The 22,349-nt window shown below is 37.8% G+C and overlaps 1 protein-coding gene across 6 annotated transcripts in view; it reads left to right on the top strand.

Moving 5' to 3' along the window:
* ZNF131 (zinc finger protein 131) overlaps positions 1–22,349 on the top strand; it is a 40,607-nt gene that overhangs the window by 2,099 nt on the left and 16,159 nt on the right. For 4 of the 6 annotated variants that reach the window (XM_069095332.1, XM_069095334.1, XM_069095330.1 and 1 more), the window contains exons 3-5: positions 1,101–1,202; positions 5,460–5,604; positions 13,790–14,475. In XM_069095332.1, the coding sequence (XP_068951433.1) occupies positions 1,101–1,202; positions 5,460–5,604; positions 13,790–14,475 (933 nt within the window). Of the gene's footprint in view, positions 1–1,100; positions 1,203–5,459; positions 5,605–13,789; positions 14,476–22,349 lie in introns of those variants that run through there. The other 2 variants (XM_069095335.1, XM_069095336.1) reach the window with 2 other exon arrangements.

Genomic DNA, 22,349 nt, shown 5'->3' with positions numbered 1-22,349 from the left:
CTAGTTCCACAGATCAACCACTATATCATCATACACTGATAAGTGACCTCACCGCGTACCCTAACCCGCAAACACTCCCGCCAACCACAGTTCTCCCCCCCCCCCCCCACCCCCCCCCCCACTTTAATTGATGTGAGTTGGAGCTCTAGGTCACTTACTCTGCCCGACAGCCTGATGCTCTGAACAGTTTTCTTGTCACAATTTCTAAGAAACCTAGTACTTATAACGCTTTACTTTCCGAAGGCCTCTGGGAGTTTGTCAGAAGGGTGCATTTGAAGATTGTCAACATGAGGATTGCTCAGGTGCTTTTCTTTTTTGCATGTACCTCAGTTTTTAAGCTGCTCTAAGAGAAGCAGTCCCTTGAAGGAATTCCTTCAGTCCCTTTTCGGGAAATATTACATCTAGCCTAGTTGATCTTCTCAAAAAAACTCAAAATTTTGGCAGCATTCAAATCTTCCTCACTTGGGGGACCCATAGGGCCCTCACTGTTCCCTTTTTGGTCCATTAGGGTCAGCTTGTGTATTGTGTGTGAGTGAAAAGTAAACAGATTAAAAAAGCAGACTCCTTATGGCAAGTGAAATTTGATTGTCTGTTACATTTGGATGGACCAATCTTTGTCAAAACATCCTGGCTGCCAAAGTCTAAGTGTGAGTCCCTAAGAAGTGTGGATGTTAAGCTTCCTGGTGCAGACATGGCATTACCCAGCCAAGTAATGCTTCTTTCCAAAACTTGTACTTCTACCTCCCTCTCAAAGTGAAACTATACACTTTTAAGGTTTAGCTTTTCTTTCTGTTCGGCACTTTCAACTGAATATGATATCCATGGCCTTTGCTGCTTACTCAGAAATGTTGGAGGCTACTGAGCAGCTGTCATGCTTCCTTTCAGAAGTATTTTCTTTTTAAATGATAAATATTTATGCAGCTCAGAAAGACTGACCTTTATAAATCTCTTAAAGTCTTGAAATAAAGACTTGGCTTGTTCTCCATCCCAGGTACAAATGTTTGCCAGGTAAAAATTCATAGATAACAAGTACAAGGTCCTTTTTTCCCCCTCAATTATTTTTCAAACTGGATTGTATTTTATGTTTTTGTCACTTTTAGGTCACCATTTTAAAGCCCACAAGGCTGTTTTGGCTGCTTGCAGTCAGTTCTTCTACAAATTCTTTCAAGACTTTACTCAGGAACCTTTGGTGGAAATAGAAGGTAAAATTCTTGTTTTCATGTCAGTATTTGCATTAAATGAACTACAAAGTGATGCAGAGATTGCAAACTTTTTTTGACACCAGTAGTTATCTGAGAGTTTTACTTTAGGGAGTGCTTGGTAAAAATGACCAGTGAGTAAAAATTGTTGCATTATGTATAATAGGAGATACTTAAGGTACAACTGTTAGATTGTGTTCTAACCTTTGTTGAAACTTTATTTGTGTTGTGGTGAGGTGTGAAAATGTGTATTAAAATGTTAGTCAAATGGGATATCTTTTGCTAGTAAGCAATATGATTATGTAATGATAGTTTTGTCAAGTATCCTTGGATGGCATAATTTCCTTCTCACAATTGTGGTGATGCTGCTAGTTACCTCAGGTGTTGAGTAGCATGCCCTTTTTTACTAGCAAAGGTAGAAGTTAACACTTCAGAGAAAATATACACAATCTTTTTTTTTTTTTTTTTGGCTTTTTGGAGGGGGGCAATTGGGGTTAAGTAACTTGCCCAAGGTAACATGGCTAGGTTTTTTTGTGTGTGTGTGTTAAGTGTCTGAGGTCGGATTTGAACTCAAGTCCTCCTGACTCCAGGGCTGGTGTTACATTAATTGCATCACCTAGCCACCCCAAATCGAGTTCATCATTTCTTTTTTTTTTTTTTTTTTTGCTTTTTGGAGGGCAGTTGGGATTAAGTGACTTGCCCAAGGTCACATGACTAGTCTTTTGTGCTAAGTGTCTGAGGCCGGATTTGAACTCAGGTTCTCCTGACTCCAGGGCCAGTGCTCTATTCACTGCGCCATCTAACCGCCCAGACATAAGACACAATCTTAGTGGCATAAAAGTCTACTGTAGGAATGTAGTGAGAAAGGATGAATTGATTACAGAAAGTTCAATGTGAAAAGAAGGGATCAACATACAGATTCTGACTTAAAAGAAAAGTTCTACCTGTGTGTCTTTGCTTCTGTACCTATCAGTGGACAAGCATTTATGATGGGCCAGTCATCTGTTATCACTTATGATGTGCTTGGGGCCAGGGATACAAAGACAAAAAATAAACAGTCACTGTCACTATCCTGGGAGAGCTAACATTTGAAGAAAGGAGGTTACATGCATACATATACACACATATTTGTATAATCACAAGTATTTACAAAGTTAACAGAAGATATTTTGGGGGGATCTGTAAAGGCTTTATATAGGAAGCAGCACTTGAGCTCCGTGAGGAATGAAATCAAGATTCTAAAGGCCTAGAGGAATGAAATCGAGATTCTAAAGGCCTAGGTCTAAGGAGGGAGTGCATTCAAGGCATGTGTACAAAGGCACAAAAAACAGGAGATGAACTGTCACAAGTAAAGAACAGCAAGGTCACTTTGGACTGTGAAGGACAGTCAGTATGATATTCCTGGAAATGTAGGTTGGAGGCAGGTTTTGATAGGAGTTTTCTCCAATCCTAGAGACAATAAGAAGCCAATAAAGTTTGTTGAACAGGAAGTGATGTTTTTAGGAATGCTTTAAGGAAATCATTTGGGCAGTTTTGTAAAGTATGGTTTGGAGAAGGAGAAGATTTGAAGCAAGGAGACCAATTAAGAGGATATTGAGGTCATCCAGATAAGAAGTGATGAGAGCCGGAACTACATTGGTGGCCACATGAATGGAGAGAAGGGGCAGGATGCAAGAGTAGCAGAGGGAGAACCAGCAAGACTGGTATACTTATGTGTGGGATGAGGAAGAGTGAGGAGTTGAGGGTGATTCTCAACAGACATAAGGTAGTTCTGAAGAAGAGTGGGTTTGGGGGAAAGAAAAGTTTAGTTTTGAACATAGTTATCTCATGAGACATGCATTTTGAATTGTCCAATAAGCAGTCAGTGATGGTAGGACTGGCACTTGAGAGAAACTAGAGTTGTCCACGTGGTCTGGGAGTCATTTGGGTAGAGAGGATAATCCAAACCTGTGGGAGCTTGATGAGGTCATTGAAAGAGCATAGGGAAGAGAGTGCAGGCCAGAGCTTTGGTGCATATCCATACTTAAATGGTGGAATTATAATCAGGAAAAGAAAGTGGTCAGACCAGGTAGGAGAGGTCCGAAATCTAGGGAGAAGAGAGTATTTAAAATGAGAGGCTAGACAACAGTGTAAATGCTGCACGGAATTTGAGAAAGAAGAAAATAGTAAATACAACCCCTAGAAATTGCTTTGGGGAGTGTTAAAGATATGTTCAAACATACTTAAGATTAAAAACAGAAGGTTATCTGTTTTGATTTGGAATTTTCTTTTACTCTAAATGTTCCTCTGTCTTTAAGGGTGGATTGTCTCAAATTTTGGAGGCAAAGGAAAGAAAGCTTAAAGATTAAAAAGGACACCTTTTACGTGACTAAATTACAGATTATCCAGGTAGTACTTTTGACTATCCATGATTAGACAAGCATAAACTTAGAGCAACCATCTCAAACTTTTTGGTCTCAGGACCGCTTTACACTCTTAAAAGTTACTGAGGGCTACAAAGAGTTTTGTTTGTGTGGGTTATATAAATAATTTCTGATTAGGAAAATCATTTTCATCTTGGAGACCCACTGAAAGTAGCTCAGGGACCCTCCAGGGTTCAGAGGATCACTCTTTGAAAGTTGAAAAAAGTGAAATCTACTTCAAGTCTCATGATCTCCATGAATTAACAATGGAGGAAATTTATTGTGGACACTTAGTGGCCTAAAAGGCAATTGTAGATGTTCACATGAAGTGAAAGAAGGGTAGTACAATCTCATAATTCCAATTTTTTAGTTACGGGAGAAGGTGAGGCAAAGGCTATGTAGCTCTGATTTGCAAGCTTTGGTCAAATTAATGGAACAAATGAGACCAGGATTCAAGAGTATCAGGTTCTTTGCTTATTCTAACTGCTGACCTTTTTAATATCTTAGACTTTTTCTCAGTTTATTTTTATTACTTTTGAAATTGACTTTCCCTAAGTCGCACAGGCTAAAAGGGTAGCAGTCACTCATGGGCCCATTTCCACTACTGATTGGTATGGGGCTTTGACTTGCTCCCTTTCTGACCTGGACCAGTTTCCTTCTCCTTAGGCAGTCTAGTACCCCACCCCTTCCCTATCCCCACTCCTGAGGGCTCACTATATTGATTCCAGATGCCCAATCAGCTTAGCCATTTGCAAATTTGAATAAATACTTGTGCTCAAGCTATCCACCAGCCTCAAGTCTCCCTGAGTTTAGATTATAGGCATGATATACCACCATACCTTGTTTCCTAGTTTGCTCATCTTGGAGGATTTAATAGTATTTATATAATCTTCAGCCCATTAGTTCAATGATCCCTAACTTGTGGGCTTCAGACCCTAGGTCAGGTGATGGTTGGGATGGAGGGAGAACTATAGAAAAGTTATTGCAAAAGTCTTCAGGTTCTTTTGCACACCAAGTGTCACTATTTTCATCTTTAGCTCCAACAGAATATGCAGCGTTACTTGTATGATAAGCAAATATACTTCTGTAGGCGAAAAAAAGTTACTGTTTCAAATGTATGTAGACGCTGTTGTGATAAAATGCAAATTCAAAGCATTACTGAATTCATAATAGATTTTTGTTATGTATTTTCTTAATACTAATAGAAAAACTATCATGTGAGAGTCCCAGAAATTTTTTTGATGACCTCACATCAAAGGTTTGGGAACCAATGCTTTACTGGCATGATTGGATGGCAGCTCCCTTGAGGGTATTTTCTCAGGCCACATCCAGGGTATAAAAAGAGTTAAGATAACGAAGTTCTGAAGAAAACATTCTGTCTATTCTAAGTGAGTCTTTGAATTGAAATTCCGTTGTTAACCTTAAAGTTGGCACTATTTTAACTATTTCTTCCCCATCCATTATTTATCACACGCCTTCCCTCCTTTGATTTGTATCTTATGCAGTATTCATGTACTACAGAAATAGTTGTTAATAAGGCTTTTGTGGTCTAAATTGAAACTTTAGAATAAAAATGTGAGAGTTGAAAGGGACTTAAGACCATCTAGTTCAACTTCCATGTGCTATCCAATGTCATCTCTATCATATATTAGTTTTTGGTTGTAAGCTATCCACTCTTCCCATAAGAGAGAAACTTCTTTAAAAAGCAATTTTGGCATTGTGAACTTATGTAGGCATCTTCAAAAGTCAGTTAAAAGTAATAAATTACACATTTCTAGCTCTATGTCTTTGTTTTTGTTAAATATAACAGCTTTTCAGATTAAATATAAAGCACTTGTTAATTCAAGTTTCCTTACAGGTGTAAGTAACATGGCTTTCCGTCATTTAATTGAGTTCACATATACCGCAAAACTAATGATACAAGGTGAAGAAGAAGCAAATGATGTATGGAAAGCAGCAGAATTTCTTCAGATGTTAGAAGCCATCAAAGCACTCGAAGTTAGGTAATTATATTTCTCTAACAAGGTACATTACTGTGTGATGTTTTTAAAATATGTACAGTGTTAAATATGTGTATATTTTTTAAAGCAGTTGTGGTTAAGTAACTTGCTCAAGGTTACATGATCAGTTATTTTGTGTGGGTGCTAAGTATCCGAGGCCGGAACCGATCCCAGATCTCCTGACTCCAGGGCCGGCTCTCTTACTCACTGCGCCACCTGGCTGCCCCAACAGTGTTAAATATTCAAACATGATATGTTTTGTGCTGGAAAGAAAAAAAAATTAAGAGAAAAAATATTGGTCTGCAAGATATATTTGGAATTATACATTTTAGAAATGGAAGAGTCTTTATTCCATTTCCCTCCTACAGATGTGGGCACTGAGATAGATCCAGATAGGGGAGGTGACTTGTTCACACTCATCAAGGTTATTACATGTCATATTCAGAATCTGAATGTAGGCCCACTGGCTCCAAATCTAATGTTCTTTCCCACCCATTTTCCATTCTCCTCCAATTTTTGGTTCCTGCCTAAATCTATTTCAGGAGGGTGAGTTGAGGTCTATCTTACATATGTGTATAAAGTCTGAATAGAATTTTTAGAAGAACTGAATGAATTTTTCTGTTCTTCATGGAGTTCTTTAACATTACTAAATATGTATTCCCTATTTAAAAGGTTCATTATAATAAAGTGTGAGAGAGAGAGAGAAAAAGAGAGAGTGTGTGTGTGTGTGTGTGTGTGCGCGCACACACGTGCGCGCGTACATACACTCATTCAAGAACGTCAGGTCTGTCTTCCAGGATTCAGGGAAAATCGTTTGTTCTGTTTTTCTCCATTTTTCTTTCAGGAGTATGTTTGTTTCTAAATGTGCAAAAAGCAAAATTAGAAGACAAAAACCTGGATCTTAAGAATAGTAACACTTTAAACCACCAATGAAATTGTTTGAGGCACTTCCCTCTCACACATTTATTTGGTATAGTTAAATAGATCTGTAAACCATAGCATTATTTGATTAGTCATGAAACCTGGAAGTGAAGCAATTACTCTGTCTCTAAGACCCCTTACCAGTCATAAAATTAAGTGGCTGCCTCGCCCATAGTTGCCTAAAATGGTGTTAGAGGGTGACCTTTGAGGAGAGTTGCTGAGATTAGTTTTGGGAGGTCTTCTGAGATCCCTTTAGGCAAAGGAGAGAATATATCTTGGTGCAATGACTGTAGGTAAGCTGGAAGTAGAGGATGAAGGGAAAGTTTATATATACATACATAAACACATACCATATATTACTTACAAGGCTCTTTAGAACACTAAATCACTAGTGCCAAACTCAAATAGAAATAGATCCCTGTGGTAGTATATTAACTTAGAAAACTACAAATTACCATTATCTATGTATTTTTAAAATTTGTTAAACATTTCCCAGTTATATTTTAATCTGGTTTGGGCTGCTCAAGGCTGCCAGTTTGACACCTCTGCTGTAAATGATATTAAATGCCTTTGGGAATTTATCAGAATTCATCAGAAGAAAGATTATATAGTAGAATCTATCTCAAATAATACTACAGCAAATGAGTAAATTAAAATTAGAATATTAACTTGTCTTTTGAAACACATGCATTCAATGCCCCCCGTACAATTAATTTTCTTTTTCTTTTCTTTTTTTGGGGGGTGGAGGGAAGGGTGTAATTTACTTTTTTAATTCTGAACATGCCAGGGGGGGGAAAAGCCTTTCCATACATGTGGGAAAACATGGCAAAAGGAAATCTATGAAACTGACTATCCATATCACATCATTAATTTTTTAAAAACATCTTTTTATTGATGAAAATTTTCCCCAGTATACCTTTCTCTCACAGACAGCAATCCTATATAACAAATATTTTTAAAGAAAAAGAAGAGGGAAACCCCCGCAGCAAAACTGCTTAATACTCTGAAAAGATCTGAAAATGCATTCTGGGGTGGGATAAGGTATTTTCTCATAATTCTTTTAAATCTTACTTAGGCTTGTTCTTTGTAATTTATTTTTAATTTTTTTTTTTTTTTTTGCTTTTTTGGAGGGAAATTGGGGTTAAGTGACTTGCTCAAAGTCACGTGGCTAGTTTTTATATTAAGTGTCTGAGGCCGAATTTGAACTCAGGTTCTCCTGACTCCAAGGCTAGTGCTCTATTCACTGTACTACCTAGCCCTGTGCGCTCTCCCCGTTTTTTTTTTTTGCCTTTTTTGGAGGGCAGTTGGGGTTAAGTAACTTGCCCAAGGTTACAGGGCTTATTTTTTTTGTGTGGGTATTAAGTGTCTGAGGCTGGAACCGAACTCTGGTCCTCCTGACTCTGGGCCCGGCGCTTTGCTTTACTCACTGTGCCACCTAGCCGCCCCCTTTGTAATTTTTTAACATTCACTTTTGATTATTTTGTGGTCGTTCAAATAATTTACATTGTTTTAATCGTGTATAGTTTTCTTGCCTCTGCTTACTTCAGTTCACATAAATCTTTCTGTGTTTCTCTGTCATCGTATTTGTCATTTCTTACAGCAAAGTAATATTCTATTACATTTGTGTATCACAATTTAACCATTTTCTCAATTGAGGGCATCTACATTGTTTCCAGTTCTTTGCTATCACAAAAAATACTAATGTAAGTATTTCACAGATCTTGTTGGGATATAAACCTAGTAATAGAATCTCTGGATCAAAGGATATGGACATTTTAATCATGCAAATAAAGTAACTAAAGATTGCTTTCTAGATTATTGATTTACAACTCCATCAATAATGCATAGATGTGCATATCTTCCTATAACCTCTTTTACATTAACTATTCCCATTTTTTGTCATTTTTGCCCATTTCCATGGGGTTAAGGTGAAGTTCACGGTGTTTTTAATTTTCATGTCTCTTATTAGCAATATGGAGTAGTGTTTCTTATGGATTTTAATTGTTTACAGTTATCCTTTTGAGACTTGTTTGTTCATATTATTTGACCATTTCTGTATTAGAGAATGGCTTTGGTCATAAGTTTTTAAATTATTTACACATCTTGAATACTACCTAATCATAGAAATTTCATGAAAGGATTTTTTTTTCCCATTCAGCTGCTTCCCTTTTTGCCTTAACCTGACTTTAAAAAAGTATCTAAATTCAACATATTACTTTCTTTCTATTCTCTTCCTTGCATTTAAACATGTTCAAGTGGCTCTCTTTTTAGTTTTTCTTTACATTATTTCTACCCTTAGCCCTCCTCTTCCTTTACTTAACCAAAAGCAAAAGGAACACAGCCTGTTGTCACATGTAAGCACACTTAAGCAAAATGAATCCACAAAGTTACCATGTCCAAAAATGTGTGCCTTTTTGCCCTGTGTCTTTCAGAAGGTAGGCAGCATACTTCGTATGCCCTCTGGACTCATAGTTGGTCACTGCTTTGATCAGAGCTCTTTCAGGGGTGGGAAACCCAGGCCCTCAAGGCTACACGTGGTCCTCTAGGTCCTCAAGTGTGGCCTTTTGACTAAATCCAAACTTCACAGAACAAATCCCCTTAATAAAAGGATTTGTTTTGTAAAACTTGGACCCAGTCAGAAGGCTGCACCCAAGGACCTATGAGGCCAAATGTAATTTGGAAGCCACAGGTTCCCCATCCTTATGTCTTTTTTTTTTTTTTTAAAGCAATTGGGGTTAAATAACTTGCTCAAGGTTACATGGCCAGTTATTTCTGGGTGTGGTGCTAAGTATCTGAGCCTGGATTCGATCCCAGGTCATCCTGAGTCTGGGGTTGGTGCTCTTATTCACTTTGCTACCTGGCTACCCCTCTATGTCTTTCAGAAGTTTTTCTTTACATTGCTGTTGTCCTTGTATAAATTATTCACCTGGTTCTGCTCACTTCACTCTGCATCAGTTCATACTGCCTATCTTTGAAATAATTTCTTTCAGTTTTTATGGTGCAATAATATTTCATTACATTTATGTACCACAATCTGTTCAACTATTTCCCAGTCATCTAACAGGTAAGCTAGAACGCTCCCTTAAATTCTGTTTCTTCTCCTCTTCCCTTTCAGAATCAGGAAGTTTGTTTTGCTTGTGACTATTCCCTTTCCAAATTATCTTTTCTTTTAACCCTTTCATCCCCTTCATTTAGCTGTTGAGTTTGATGTGTTTCTCCACTGTATGTGTATATTCTCAATTGTCCATTTCAGTGAAGTTCATCTACCCACTCCTCCCACTTCCTTCTTGTTTGTATTTGGTTAATTACACCCCCTTCCTTCTTTCAACACTAGTATATTCTGCCTTCTCTTTCCCTTCTTCAAACCCTCAGAACAGAATCTTCCCCCCCTCCTGTGTTTTTCTTATTTAACTCTTATAATAGCCTTTGAAAACATTAAAGGAGGGGTATAATGAAGGGATTTTGTTTCTTCTATTAGAATATTAGCATTAGAATGTCACCATCATCATAGAACTGTTTCCTGTTTCTTAAATAAACCTAATTTTCTAGATTTCTCTGGAATTTTGTGTTTGAATTCAAAGTCCCTATTCAGTTGTGGTCTTTTTTTTTTATTAGAAATACTTGAAAGTCCTCTATTCCATTAAAGGTGCATTTCCTTCTATATTCTACCCCACCTTGGTAGGATTATATTCCTCTTTGCTGGGTAATTTGTTGCATGCCTTTATCCTTTGCCTTTTGGAATTATGTATTCCAATATTTCTTCTCATTTTGTGTAGAAGCAGGAAGGTTTAGTATGATTCTGACCTTGGTTTCTTGGTACTTGAAAAGTTTATTTTGGGATGTTTGTATTTTTTCTTTGACATGGGAGCTCTGAATATTGATGATGACAGTCTTGGACCTTGTTGGGAGGTGTTAGTGGAGTCTTTCTATATTTTTGTTGTCATAGCCTAGCAGATTCGGGTAGTTTTCATTTAGAATTTCTTCAAATACAATATCCAAGCCTTTTATTATGTTTTTCATAGAATCTAGTCATTGGCAAGCTATTTTCCAGGTCAATTGTTTTTTATTTCAGTTATCTTAAATTTTCTTTACTTTTTTTTCCTAATGATCTTTACTGTCTTTTGCTATCAAGAGTCATTGGTTTCTCTTTAATCATTCTCATTTTCAGTGAGTCTGATTCTTATTTTTTTATTTTTATTTTTTTGCTGCTTTTTGGAGGGGGGAAGGCAGGGCACTTAGGGTTAAGTGACTTGCCCAAGGTCACACGGCTAGTATTAAGTGTCTGCGGCTGGATTTGAACTCAGGTCCTTCTGACTTCAGGGCAGTGCTCTATTCACTATTTACTATTTACTTAGCCTTCCAAGTCTAATTCTTGAGTAAAGTTTGCTGCTACTTTCCCTTTGAAGCTACCTAATTTCCTTCCAATTCTTTCCTCCAGAACTTTTATTTCATCTTTAAAAATTCTTCATTTCTTACAGAAAAGTACAAGTAGTACTAATTCTAGGGAGTACTTATAGAAAATACTTTTTTTCCCTTGAGTCTCTGTTTACAATTATTATAGAGTTGTATTTGAAAAAAAGTTTTTATATTGATTGATATTTTCTTTGATTTGCTCTTCTCCCCATCTGAATTTTGGTTTTGTGCCAGGGCCAGGTTCTGCCTCCCCCGTGCACTTTGGGTAGTGTGGTCAGCCTACTTGTTCTTATACTAAGTATCTGCTTCTTATGCTGATGTTCCCCTCCTCCTCCCCCAGGTTGTGGTACCCCTGTATTTTTGAGGTTCAGAGTGCTGTATCTTCAAGACTCTTTGATGTCTCAGGACATGAGTGTTAGGGACTTCAGAGCCCCTGGGCCTGGGTTGTCCAGCATTGGAACAACCCAGGACTTACTGTTTGCTGGGCTTTCTGACCACTAAGGGGCCTTCTCAGGAGAGTCCTCTACTGTTGCTGCCTCTGGACACAGTTTTCCATTTTATGGGTATCCTGTCTCTGGATGCACTGGCACTCTGCTTTGCCTCTTACCTGATTCGGAGTGATTTTTTTTGGTGTAATTCTAGTTTGGAAGATGTCACTTATTATATAAAGTTAGTAATTTTATTTCTTGATCATTATTTGGTTTGTTATGAATTTCAGCATTTGCTGGAGTAGCTATAGGAGAGTTGGGCAGCCTGCTTCCGTACAGGCAGCATCTTAGCCTGCATTTTACTACTTACTATGAATGGGAAGTATACTTGTTAACAGAATCTTTTCTAACTTTCAAATATGGTTCCAGGTAGAGCATAATGCAACAGGTCAGTCTAATAGTATACTTTTGGTTGCTTATAAAATAAGCTCATTTTTAACCCAATAATAATTGGGTATTCTCCCAAGGTTTACATGTTAAAATGATATCAAATAGCCATTTTCATTTAAAAATATATTCAGTGGTAAAGTAGCCTTCTTTTCAAAAGTAGTGTCTTGGAAAAGGTCACATAGGTAATAATGAGTGGCAGAGTGAGAGTTTAGTACAGATTTCTTGATCACCCTGGCTTTTGAATGTCTTCTTAAACTTCCCACCTGGAGCTTCATTATTAATAGAGCCTGTTATTGTGAAAGTAATTACAGTGTGATCTTAATATTGTAGCTGTTATTTTTGCAAGTAAACGAGGGTGTGTGACACCTTTTTTGTTGTTGTTTATTTGGGGACTTTGAATGCTGTTCAGGAATCTAACCTTATAGCTATTCATTCCCAAGGATTTAACTCATTCTTTGTCCCTAGAAAATAGTCCTGAGTGTTAATTTTAGCACATTTTATTTGTAAATACTGAGCTTTGGGGGAAAATGACAATTTTCATTGAAATTATTGATATGTCTTCAAACTATTTTAGACTTTTTTCATTTCCAAAATTCTTAATTCACTATCATCATACATAGCTAGATGTGCTATCAGTAAAAACGCTATGTGATATAGCCACATTATAAGCACAGTAATCCTTAGTGTATTACTTTGATGGCACAAGTTCACAAAAAAGATAACTATGTACTTAAAGAGTAATATGAAGTCCATTCTTTCTGTAGTATATCAAATGATTTTGTCTTTTTTGTTTCTAGTATGTCAGGTTACAGACTTTAGTGGACCATTTTACTTGGTAAAAGGTAGTGTATGCACCTATAGATTCATTAACTTTTAAAAATAGAAGTTACCTTAGACAAGAGAGTATGTAGTCCATCACTTATTTTATATATAGATGATGAAATTTAGGTTCAAAGGAGTAAAGTAACCAATCATAAAAATTAAATAGTCTTTTTTATATGTGAAGATAATAGCATTTTCCATGCTTTTGAGCTTTTTACAGTAATGGATATATATTCACCTTTAGTATAGCAAAGTGAATTTTGCTATCTAGTTATTTTGATACTGTTTCTTTTTTGTTTTTTAAGGTATTGATATTATAGTTGTCATTCCTAGCATATCTTTGAAGCAGATGTGAAAGTTGTATAATTAGCTAGAGAATCTGAAATCATCCTAATAGGCCATTTGAATAATGTAGACAAAAGATGCTTTAAAGACATATGTACACACACACTTATATATCTGCCTGTAATATCCAGTATGAATGTTAAACTAGTTTCAGATTTAGAGGAAAGTTCTAGAACTTTTTGCTTTTGGTAATAGACATTAAAGGGAAACAGGAAACTCTTTATCCTATAGGTTTTCAGCCCATTATATTGGAGGCAAAGGATAGGGAAAGGGAATAAACATTTATATAGTGTTTGTTATGTGCCAGGTACTATGCTAAATGCTGTTTATAAATATTATGATCCTTACAACAGCCTTGTGAGGTAGGTGCTATTATTATCCCCATCTACTGAGTCAGCAGTTACGTGACCTAACCAGTGTCACACAACTGAGACTGGATTTCAGCTCAGGTCTAATTTTGACCCTGGGTTCAGTATTCTATCCACTGCACCATCAGCTACCTTTGTATATAGCATACAATGTATTTTTTACTGTTTAGTGTATATAGTATAGCTCTTTGGATCAAGATACTTTTATAAACACTATTCACACAACAGTTGGTGATAGTGTACATTTCTGTACTTTTTTGGTGTAGAATAGAGGAATCTTAAAAATCAAAATGCTTGTGAGCTTTTTGTGCTACTGGGAATTACATCATTGCTTGTTTCAATATATTCCATATAGGAAGGCTCATGGTACTTATCTTGCGAGAAGCAAAGGGTGTCATATAAGTTAATGATCCATACACTGTTGTTGTTCATGCATCTTAGGAACAAAGAAAATTCCTCACCACTAGAGGAAAATGCAACAACAGGAAAAAATGAAGCAAAAAAGAGGAAGATTGCCGAAACTTCCAATGTTATCACTGAATCGTTACCCTCTGCAGAATCAGAGCCTGTGGAAATTGAGGTGGAGATTGCTGAAGGGACAATTGAAGTAGAAGATGGCCTAGAAACTCTAGAAGATGTAGCTTCTGCAGAACAGTCTATAAAATACATACAGAGCACTGGCTCCTCTGATGATTCTGCTTTGGCTTTGTTGGCTGATATTACCAGCAAGTACCGTCAAGGTGATAGAAAGGGGCAGATTCAAGAAGAAGATGGCTGTGCATCTGATCCCACAAGCAAACAGGTAGAAGGTATTGAAATTGTGGAACTTCAGCTATCACATGTGAACAACTTGTTCCATTGTGAAAAATGTAACCGTTCATTTAAATTGTTTTACCATTTTAAGGAACACATGAAATCACACTCCACTGAGAGTTTCAAGTGTGACATATGCAATAAAAGGTATCTTCGGGAAAGCGCATGGAAACAGCACCTCACCTGTTACCACCTTGAGGAAGGTGGAGCCAGCAAGAAACAGCGACCAGGGAAAAAAATTCATGTATGTCAATACTGTGACAAACAGTTTGATCATTTTGGGCATTTTAAAGAACACCTTCGCAAACATACAGGTAATTTTTCTTTTTTTTTTTTTCTCCTTATCTGTATCAGTTGTATATAACAGATTCCCCACCCCCACCTCCCCAGACATAACCTTGAAACTTTTGACAAAATGGTTCCTATTTCAGAAGAGGTTCAGGGTGGGATTTATGCTGAAAAAACACATTTTTCTGCTTTCTGTTCCCCTTGGTATTGCAAAGATTTTTTATTGCTAGTATTCACAAAATCACTGGTAAATATGTGAAGGCTTTTAGAAAAAAGTCATTATCAACTTGCCAAAATAATTACTAATTTTATTCCTTGCTTATTTTAGCTACCTTTTTGAGGGGGAAAGAACATAAAGTACAATGACTAAACAATAAAGACTGATAGTTTTAACTCACAAAAGAATAAAAGCTTATATGTAATGCCATATTCAGAGTACTTTAGGAAATCTTAATTGCGATGAAATTTCACTAGCCATTCCCTTGCTTGTTTTCTATAATGCCTACTCTAACCATCTGTTAACATCTGGTATGTGTTTTGGGGATTCCTCAAAATATGTTCAAATATTTCTCTTCTCTGTCTCGGTAATTAGGAGGTAGGAATCTGGGAATCTAACACTATGTCTGGGAATTTTGACTTGGTATGGCAGAAAGAACTAGGAATATGCCTTTGCCTGTTAAAAGATGTAAAGTTTTACAATAAAATGTCTTTGGAAAGGATAGGCTACCTCCAAACATTCTCCTACCTTTTATCTATTTTGATGAAAGCATCAGTGATCTGCTGTCCCTGAAATTCCTCATTGGCTTGATATTGTGGAGATTTGCATGGATGTCTTCATAGAACTAGTAAAATCAGGCTTACTACATATAGAATGAAGACTTTTAATTTTATTTTTACCTTGCACCTTTATGTAAAGTTTTTTTTTTTTAATTTTCAAAGATAATAGCTATTTTTTTTTTTTTTAAGCAATTGGGATTAAGTAACTTGCTCAAGGTTACACGGCCAGTTATGTCTGGGTGTGGTGCTAAGTATCTGAGCCTGGATTCGATCCCAGGTCATCCCGACTCTGGGGCCGGTTCTCTTATTGAGCCACCTGGCCGCCCCTATAATAGCTAAAGTAGTGTTGTCTATTGACTCTATACAAAGTTAAAATGTTAATTGGTATTATACCTTTAAACTATAGGCCAGCTCTTTATATGAAGCAAACTTACCTTTTAATATTCCTAACTAGCTGAATACCTAATCAGTTTTTAGCAATGACAGGGTAAATACATGCCTGATAAGTTCTCACAATTAGTACACATTTATTTAGTGAGATTATGCTTAAATTTTAGTAAAGGAATAAGACTTTTTCTATTCTTACAAGTTAAGGTAAAGGTAAGTAGGAGGTTCTAGCATCATTTACCTTTCTCCCCATCAAATGTTTGGCATATACAATCAGTTCTGCTATACCTTGACATAATGCATTCCCAAAATTCATAAAAAATGCGATACAAATTGCACAATAAAAATCAGAGGGCTTAGGGGGGGCAGAAAAGTTGGGATGTAGTACTGAAAAATTTCATCTGAGACATGTCCAAATAAAAGCAATCCTTAAAAATGTTAGCACAGTTTTATATTATCTTAAATGGTTAAGAAATACATGAATGACACAATAAATAGTGACAGCATCACCAATGTTGAGCTATCTATGGCCTTGGGCTTGTACTCCTCAGTTTGGGTTGGCAGAATCTTACACAAGTAATTCTGGGCCAGGGGCTGGGTAGGAGACCATGGTGGAAAAGGGGAGCAGAGGTGCAGAGTCCTCAGCTGCTATTGAAGCAGCAGAAGTTACCACAGTAATTATGGCATTTTACCTTGACAAGTACCTGAAATTTGCTTGTAGAAATGGGCATTGGAAGATAGCAGCTTATACATTACTGTGAGGTAGTGCAGTTTTCTTCATTCTCCCTCTTGTGAAAGAAATCGGGCATATGCAAACTTGAAATTCAAGTTATGCTCAAAATATTCCCTAATTGTCATGTACATTGGAACATATTCCTTTTTCTTTTTTAATGCTTTATTAACTTCTGATTTACATCACTCATTTCCACCAGATTTTGAGTTACAAATTTTCTCCCCATTTTTCCTCTACCCACTGCCCCAAAATAGCAGTCCCACAGGATATCCCCTCCTCCAATCTGCTCCCTCCCATATTTTCTCTCATACCCCTTTTGACTTTTCCAGTGGGTCTCTATGCCTCAGTGCCTGTATATCTTATTTCCCAATTACATGTAAGATGGTATTAGTAATAGTATGTGTATACACACATATACATATATATTTGAATATTTGATTTTTAAAGCTTTCAATTACAGATTCTTTCCCTTCCTTCCTTGTCACCCACCCTTACTGGGATGATAAGCAGTTCAGTATAGGTTGTACATGTGTGGCTAATGCAAAACAATAACATGGTAAATATATTGTAAAAGACTGACTATATTTCCCTCCATCCTATCCCACCTCCCACTTGTTCTATTCTCTGCTTTGATCCTGTCCCTTTTCAAAAGTGGGTGCTCCCAACTTCCCTCCCACCCCAGCCTGCCCTCTCTTCCATCATCCCCCCTCTCATCCCCTTCCCCCACTACTGTCCTGGAGGGTGAGATACCCTATTTAGTGTGTATTTCACTCCCTCCTCAAACCAAATTCAATGGGAATAAGGTTGACCCATTCCCTTTTGCCTTCCTATTCCCCTCCATTGTAACCATTTTCCCTTGCCTCTTCTGTATGAGATAGTTTACCCCAATCTGTCTCTCCCCATCTCCTCTCATTATATTCTTCTCTCACCTCTTAATTTCACCTTTTAAGTATCATCCCTTCCTGTTAAATTGATCCTGTGCCCTCTATCTATGTATACCTGTAAACATATACACACATTCACATATGTATTCATATGCCCATTTTTCAGCAAGAATGCTTGAAAGTCCTCTTCCACAGAATGACTATATTTTCCCCTGAAACATGATATTCAGTTTTGCTGGGTAGGTGACTCTTGGTTTTAAAATCCCAGCTCCTTTGACCTCCAGAATATCATATTCCAAGCCCTTCGATCCCTCAGTGTAGAAGCTGCCAGATCCTGGGTTATCCTGATTGTGTTTCCACAATATTCCAATTGTTTCTTCCTGGCTGCTTGTAATATTCTCTCCTTAATCTGGGAATTCCAGAACCTGGCTATAATATTCCTAGTTTTCTTTTTGCGATCTTTTTCAGGAGGTGATCGGTGGATTCCTTCAACCTCTATTTTGCCCTCTGGTTCTAAAATAGCAGGGCAGTTTTCTTTGAGAACTTCCTGGAGGATGCTTTCCAGGCTCTTACTTTGGTCATGGCTCTCAGGCAGTCCAATAATTTTTAAATTATCTCTCCTGGATCTATTTTCCAGGTCAGTGGTTTTTCCCATGAGATATTTCACATTACCTTCTATTTTTTCATTTGTTTGGATCGGTTTAACAGCATCTTGATTTCTCATGAAGTCATTAGCTTCCATTTGCTCCAGTCTAATTCTGAAGCAGTGATTCTCCTCTTTGAGCTTTTTTTCCATCTGGCAAATTCTACTTCTTAAGGCATTCTTCTCCTCGTTGCCTTTTTGAGCCTCTTTGCCATTTGAGTCAGTCTGTTTTTTTAAGGTATTATTTTCCTCAGTCAGTCTGTTGACTCTCATTTCATAATTTTCTTTTTTTTATATATATTTTTTTGAATGAATACAATTTTATTTTATTTTTTTTTACACACACGTATATATATCTTTGAATATTTGATTTTAAAACTTTCAATTCCAGATTCATTCCCTTCCCCCCCTGCCACCCACCCCCACTGGGGAGACAAGCAGTTCAGTATAGGTTGTACATGTGTGGCTAATGCAAAACAATAACATAGTAGATGTATTGTAAAAGATTGACTATATTTCCCTCCCTCCTATCCCACCTCCCACTTGTTCTATTCTCTACTTTGATCCTGTCCCTTTTCACAAGTGGGTGCTTCCAACTTCCCTCCCCCCCAGCCTGCCCTCCCTTCCATTATCCCCCCTCACATCCCCTTCCCACCCTATTCTCCTGGAGGCTGAGATCCCCTATTTAGTGTGTATTTCACTCCCTCCTCAAGCCAGATTCAATAGGAATAAGGTTGACCCATTCCCTTTTGCCTTCCTATTCTTCCCCTCCATTGTAACCATTTTCCCTTGCCTCTTCTATATGAGATAGTTTGCCCCACTCTGTCTCTCCCCATCTCCTCTCATTATATTCCTCTCACCTCTTAATTTCACCTTTTAAGTATCATCCCTTCCTGTTAAATTGGTCCCGTGCCCTCTATCTATGTATACCTGTAAATATGTATACATACATTCACATATGTATTCATATGCCCGCATACCCTCATATAAAGACATATATATATATATTTCTAATCCCTTCAACTACTGAGAAAAGTTTCATGAGTTACAATTATTGTTTTTCCATGTAGGAATGTTAATAGTTTAACTTTGGCCAGGTGGCTCAGCGAGCAAGAGCACCGGCCCCAGTGCCGGGACGACCCAGATCAAATCTGGGCCCAGACACTCAGCACCACACCCAGAAACAACAACTGGCCATGCAACCCCAAGCAAGCCACTCAACCCCGATTGCTTTAAAATAAAAAAATAGTTCAACTTTGATAAGTTCCTTATGATTTCTTTTCCCTGTTTACCTTCTCATGCTTCTCTTGCTTCTTGTATCTGAATGTCAAATTTTCTATTCAACTCTGGTTTTTTCAGCAAGAATGCTTGAAAGTCCTGTATTCCACTGAATGACCATATTTTCCCCTGAAACATGATACTCAGTTTTGCTGGGTAGGTGACGCTTGGTTTTAATCCCAGCTCCTTTGCCCTCCAGAATATCACATTCCAGGCCCTTCGATCCCTCAGTGTAGAAGCTGCCAGATCCTGGGTTATCCTGATTGTTTCCACAATATTCCAATTGTTTCTTCCTGGCTGCTTGTAATATTTTCTCCTTAATCTGGGACCTCCGGAACCTGGCTATAATATTCCTAGGAGTTTTCTTTTTGCGATATTTTTCAGGAGGTGATCGGTGGATTCTTTCAACCTCTATTTTGCCCTCTCATTCTAAAACACCAGGGCAGTTTTCTTTGAGAACTTCCTGGAGGATGCTTTCTAGGCTCTTACTTTGGTCATGGCTCTCAGGCAGTCCAATAATTTTAAAATTCTCTCTCCTGGATCTATTTTCCAGGTCAGTGGTTTTTCCCATGAGATATTTCACATTGCCTTCTATTCTTTCATTTGTTTGGATCTGTTTAACAGCATCTTGATTTCTCATAAAGTCATTAGCTTCCATTTGCTCCAATCTAATTCTGAAGCAATGGTTCTCCTCAGTGAGCTTTTGAGATTCTTTTTCCATCTGGCAAATTCTACTTCTTAAGGCATTCTTCTCCTCATTGCCTTTTTGAGCCTCTTTGCCATTTGAGTCAGTCTGTTTTGTAAGGTATTATTTTCCTCAGTCAGTCTGTTGACTCTCATAATTTTCTTGCATTGTTCTCATTTCTCTTCCCAATTTTTCCTCCACTTCTCTTATCTGCTTCTTAAGGTCCTCTATGGCCTGTAACCAGCTTGTATTTTCCTTTGAAGCTTTTGGTGCAGGAGTTCGTGTAATGTTGGAATCTTCTGTCTGCTTTGTTTCCTTTGCCTGCTCATTTTGCCACTCAATTACTTGACTTTTGAGCTTTTTGCCACAGTAGGACTCTCCCACCAGATAGGTGAGCTTTTGTCTCAAACTGGGGTTTTCTCAGCTGCTGGAGATATTAGATGGGTGCCCTCTCTGAGGTCTCCATACACTCTGGCAAGCTGGACACACACCCCAGGACCTCCAGCCTAGACTGCAATCCAGATCCAAGCAGGTTAAAGCAAGAGCGATTACCCCTCAGACTGGTGCTTGGTCCCCCTACACTCTGCAGGCCAGGAGCTGAAGCTGCCATGTGGCACTGGCTGGCTGTGCTGGAGTCTCAGCGGCTTCTCACCCCGGGGGTAAAAGCCACGCACTCCCACTTACTGGTCCCAAAGTCCAGACTGCACTGACCTCTCACTTTGTTCTTCGAATCTATGTGTTGATAAATCTGGAAATGGCCACAGCTACTGCTGATCTGGAGTCCCTCTGGCCGGAGGCTGGTCAGGCCCACCCTGGGGCTAAAGCCTGGGAGTGGGGCTGGGAAAGGCTCCCAGAGCGCTGTGCTGGCCACTTCCTGCCGGCCTGCCGGGCTTTCCTCAGCGGGAGGTTAGCTAGTCTGTCATTTTGTGAGTTCTGCAGCTCCAAAGTTTGTTTAGAGTCCACTTTTTACATGGATTGGGGAAGGAGGAAGCCTGAGCCTGGGGAAGGTCTTGCTTTCTACTTCGCCATCTTGGTTCCACCCCTGGAACACATTCTTGAAACAAACTTTATATAGCAGAGCTGACTGTACTTTTTCATTAGCCTCTATTGGTTGTGATTTCACACTTCAGAAACATTTTGGAAATATTTAAAGAATCATCCATATCCCCAATGTTCACTCTTATTTTGTAAATTTTATATATACGTGTATATATATTTTTTGCCTTTTGGAGGGCAATTGGGGTTAAGTAACTTGCCCAAGGTCACATGGCTAGTGTTTTTTTGTGTGGGTGTTAAGTGTCTGAGGCTGGAACCGAACTCAGGTTCTCCTGACTGTGGGGCCGGAGCTTTACTCACTGTGCCACAGCCCGTTTTGTAAATTTTAAATGCTGTATAAATGACTTTTTATATTGGTTAGAGGTATCATGAATAAGAGTGCTAGCCTTGGAGTCTAGAAAACTTGGATTAAAATCTTGACTCTTAGCACTTAATTGCTGCTTGATCCTGGGCAAATCATTTAACCTCTCAGTGTCTTGGACAGCTTTCTAGGGAATTCTATACCATATCTTAGTCATCATGGTCCTGTTTCTCCGTAGGAAGCCCAACAGTGCTTCTTGACTTCTCTACTGGTCAATTAAAAAAAAAGATAATCTGTTAGGGCAGAATGAAAATTTTAAATCTTTACTTTCTTATTTAAGTATACCCAATTAAATGTCAGTAATTCAAGTCTGGATTGATTATTCAGTTATGAACTATCCAAAGCCAGTGCTCCTTTGCCCTGAATATCTTTTTGACTATTGTACTGCTTTAACTAAAGATGGCAGAAGAAACAAAAGAAATTAAACTCAGACCGATTTTGAGTTTCTTAGAAGCTCTGATTTTTAAAATCCGTCATAAGGAAGGTGTGAAAACTGTTGCGTATAATAGGTTCTGATATTTTTTGTGGGTTTCAGTTATCCATCTTTAGTTTGACACCAACATTGAGAAAAGTAAATTATAACAAAGTGTCAAAAATATATATTCTCAAAAAAGTAACTCATAGCAAATTAGAAAACCTGAGTGATAAAGGACCCTATAAATTTAGTGAGAATAATTCTTTTCAAATTTTTGTAATTTTGTAATATAAATATATGTGTGTATATATACACAATTTTGCCTTTTTTTTTTTTTTTTGAAAACTATACTTATCAAATCACTTCACATTTTCTCATCTTTATTTTATTTCATTTTATTTTTTTGCTTTTTGGAGGGCAGTTGGGGTTAAGTGACTTGCCCAAGGTCACACGGCTAGTTTTTGTGTTAAATGTCTGAGGCTGGCTTTGAAATCAGGTCCTCTTGACTCCAGGACTGGTGCTCTATTCACTGCGCCACCTAGCCGCCCCACATTTTCTCTTTTTTCTAAAAAAATTAATTTCAGGTATCTTTATTCCTCCCATCACTACAGAAGAAAATTAAGGAAAATGTTTTTATATATTATGTCCCCTTTTGAAATACCTGCCGTTGTGCCAGCAAAG

Source organism: Petaurus breviceps, unplaced genomic scaffold, assembly GCF_028583685.1.
Source record: "Petaurus breviceps papuanus isolate PSGF00001 unplaced genomic scaffold, PetGlider_PUasm1.0 226, whole genome shotgun sequence".
Classification (NCBI taxonomy): Eukaryota; Metazoa; Chordata; class Mammalia; order Diprotodontia; family Petauridae; genus Petaurus; species Petaurus breviceps.
This window is presented reverse-complemented; position numbering and strand designations above follow the sequence as displayed.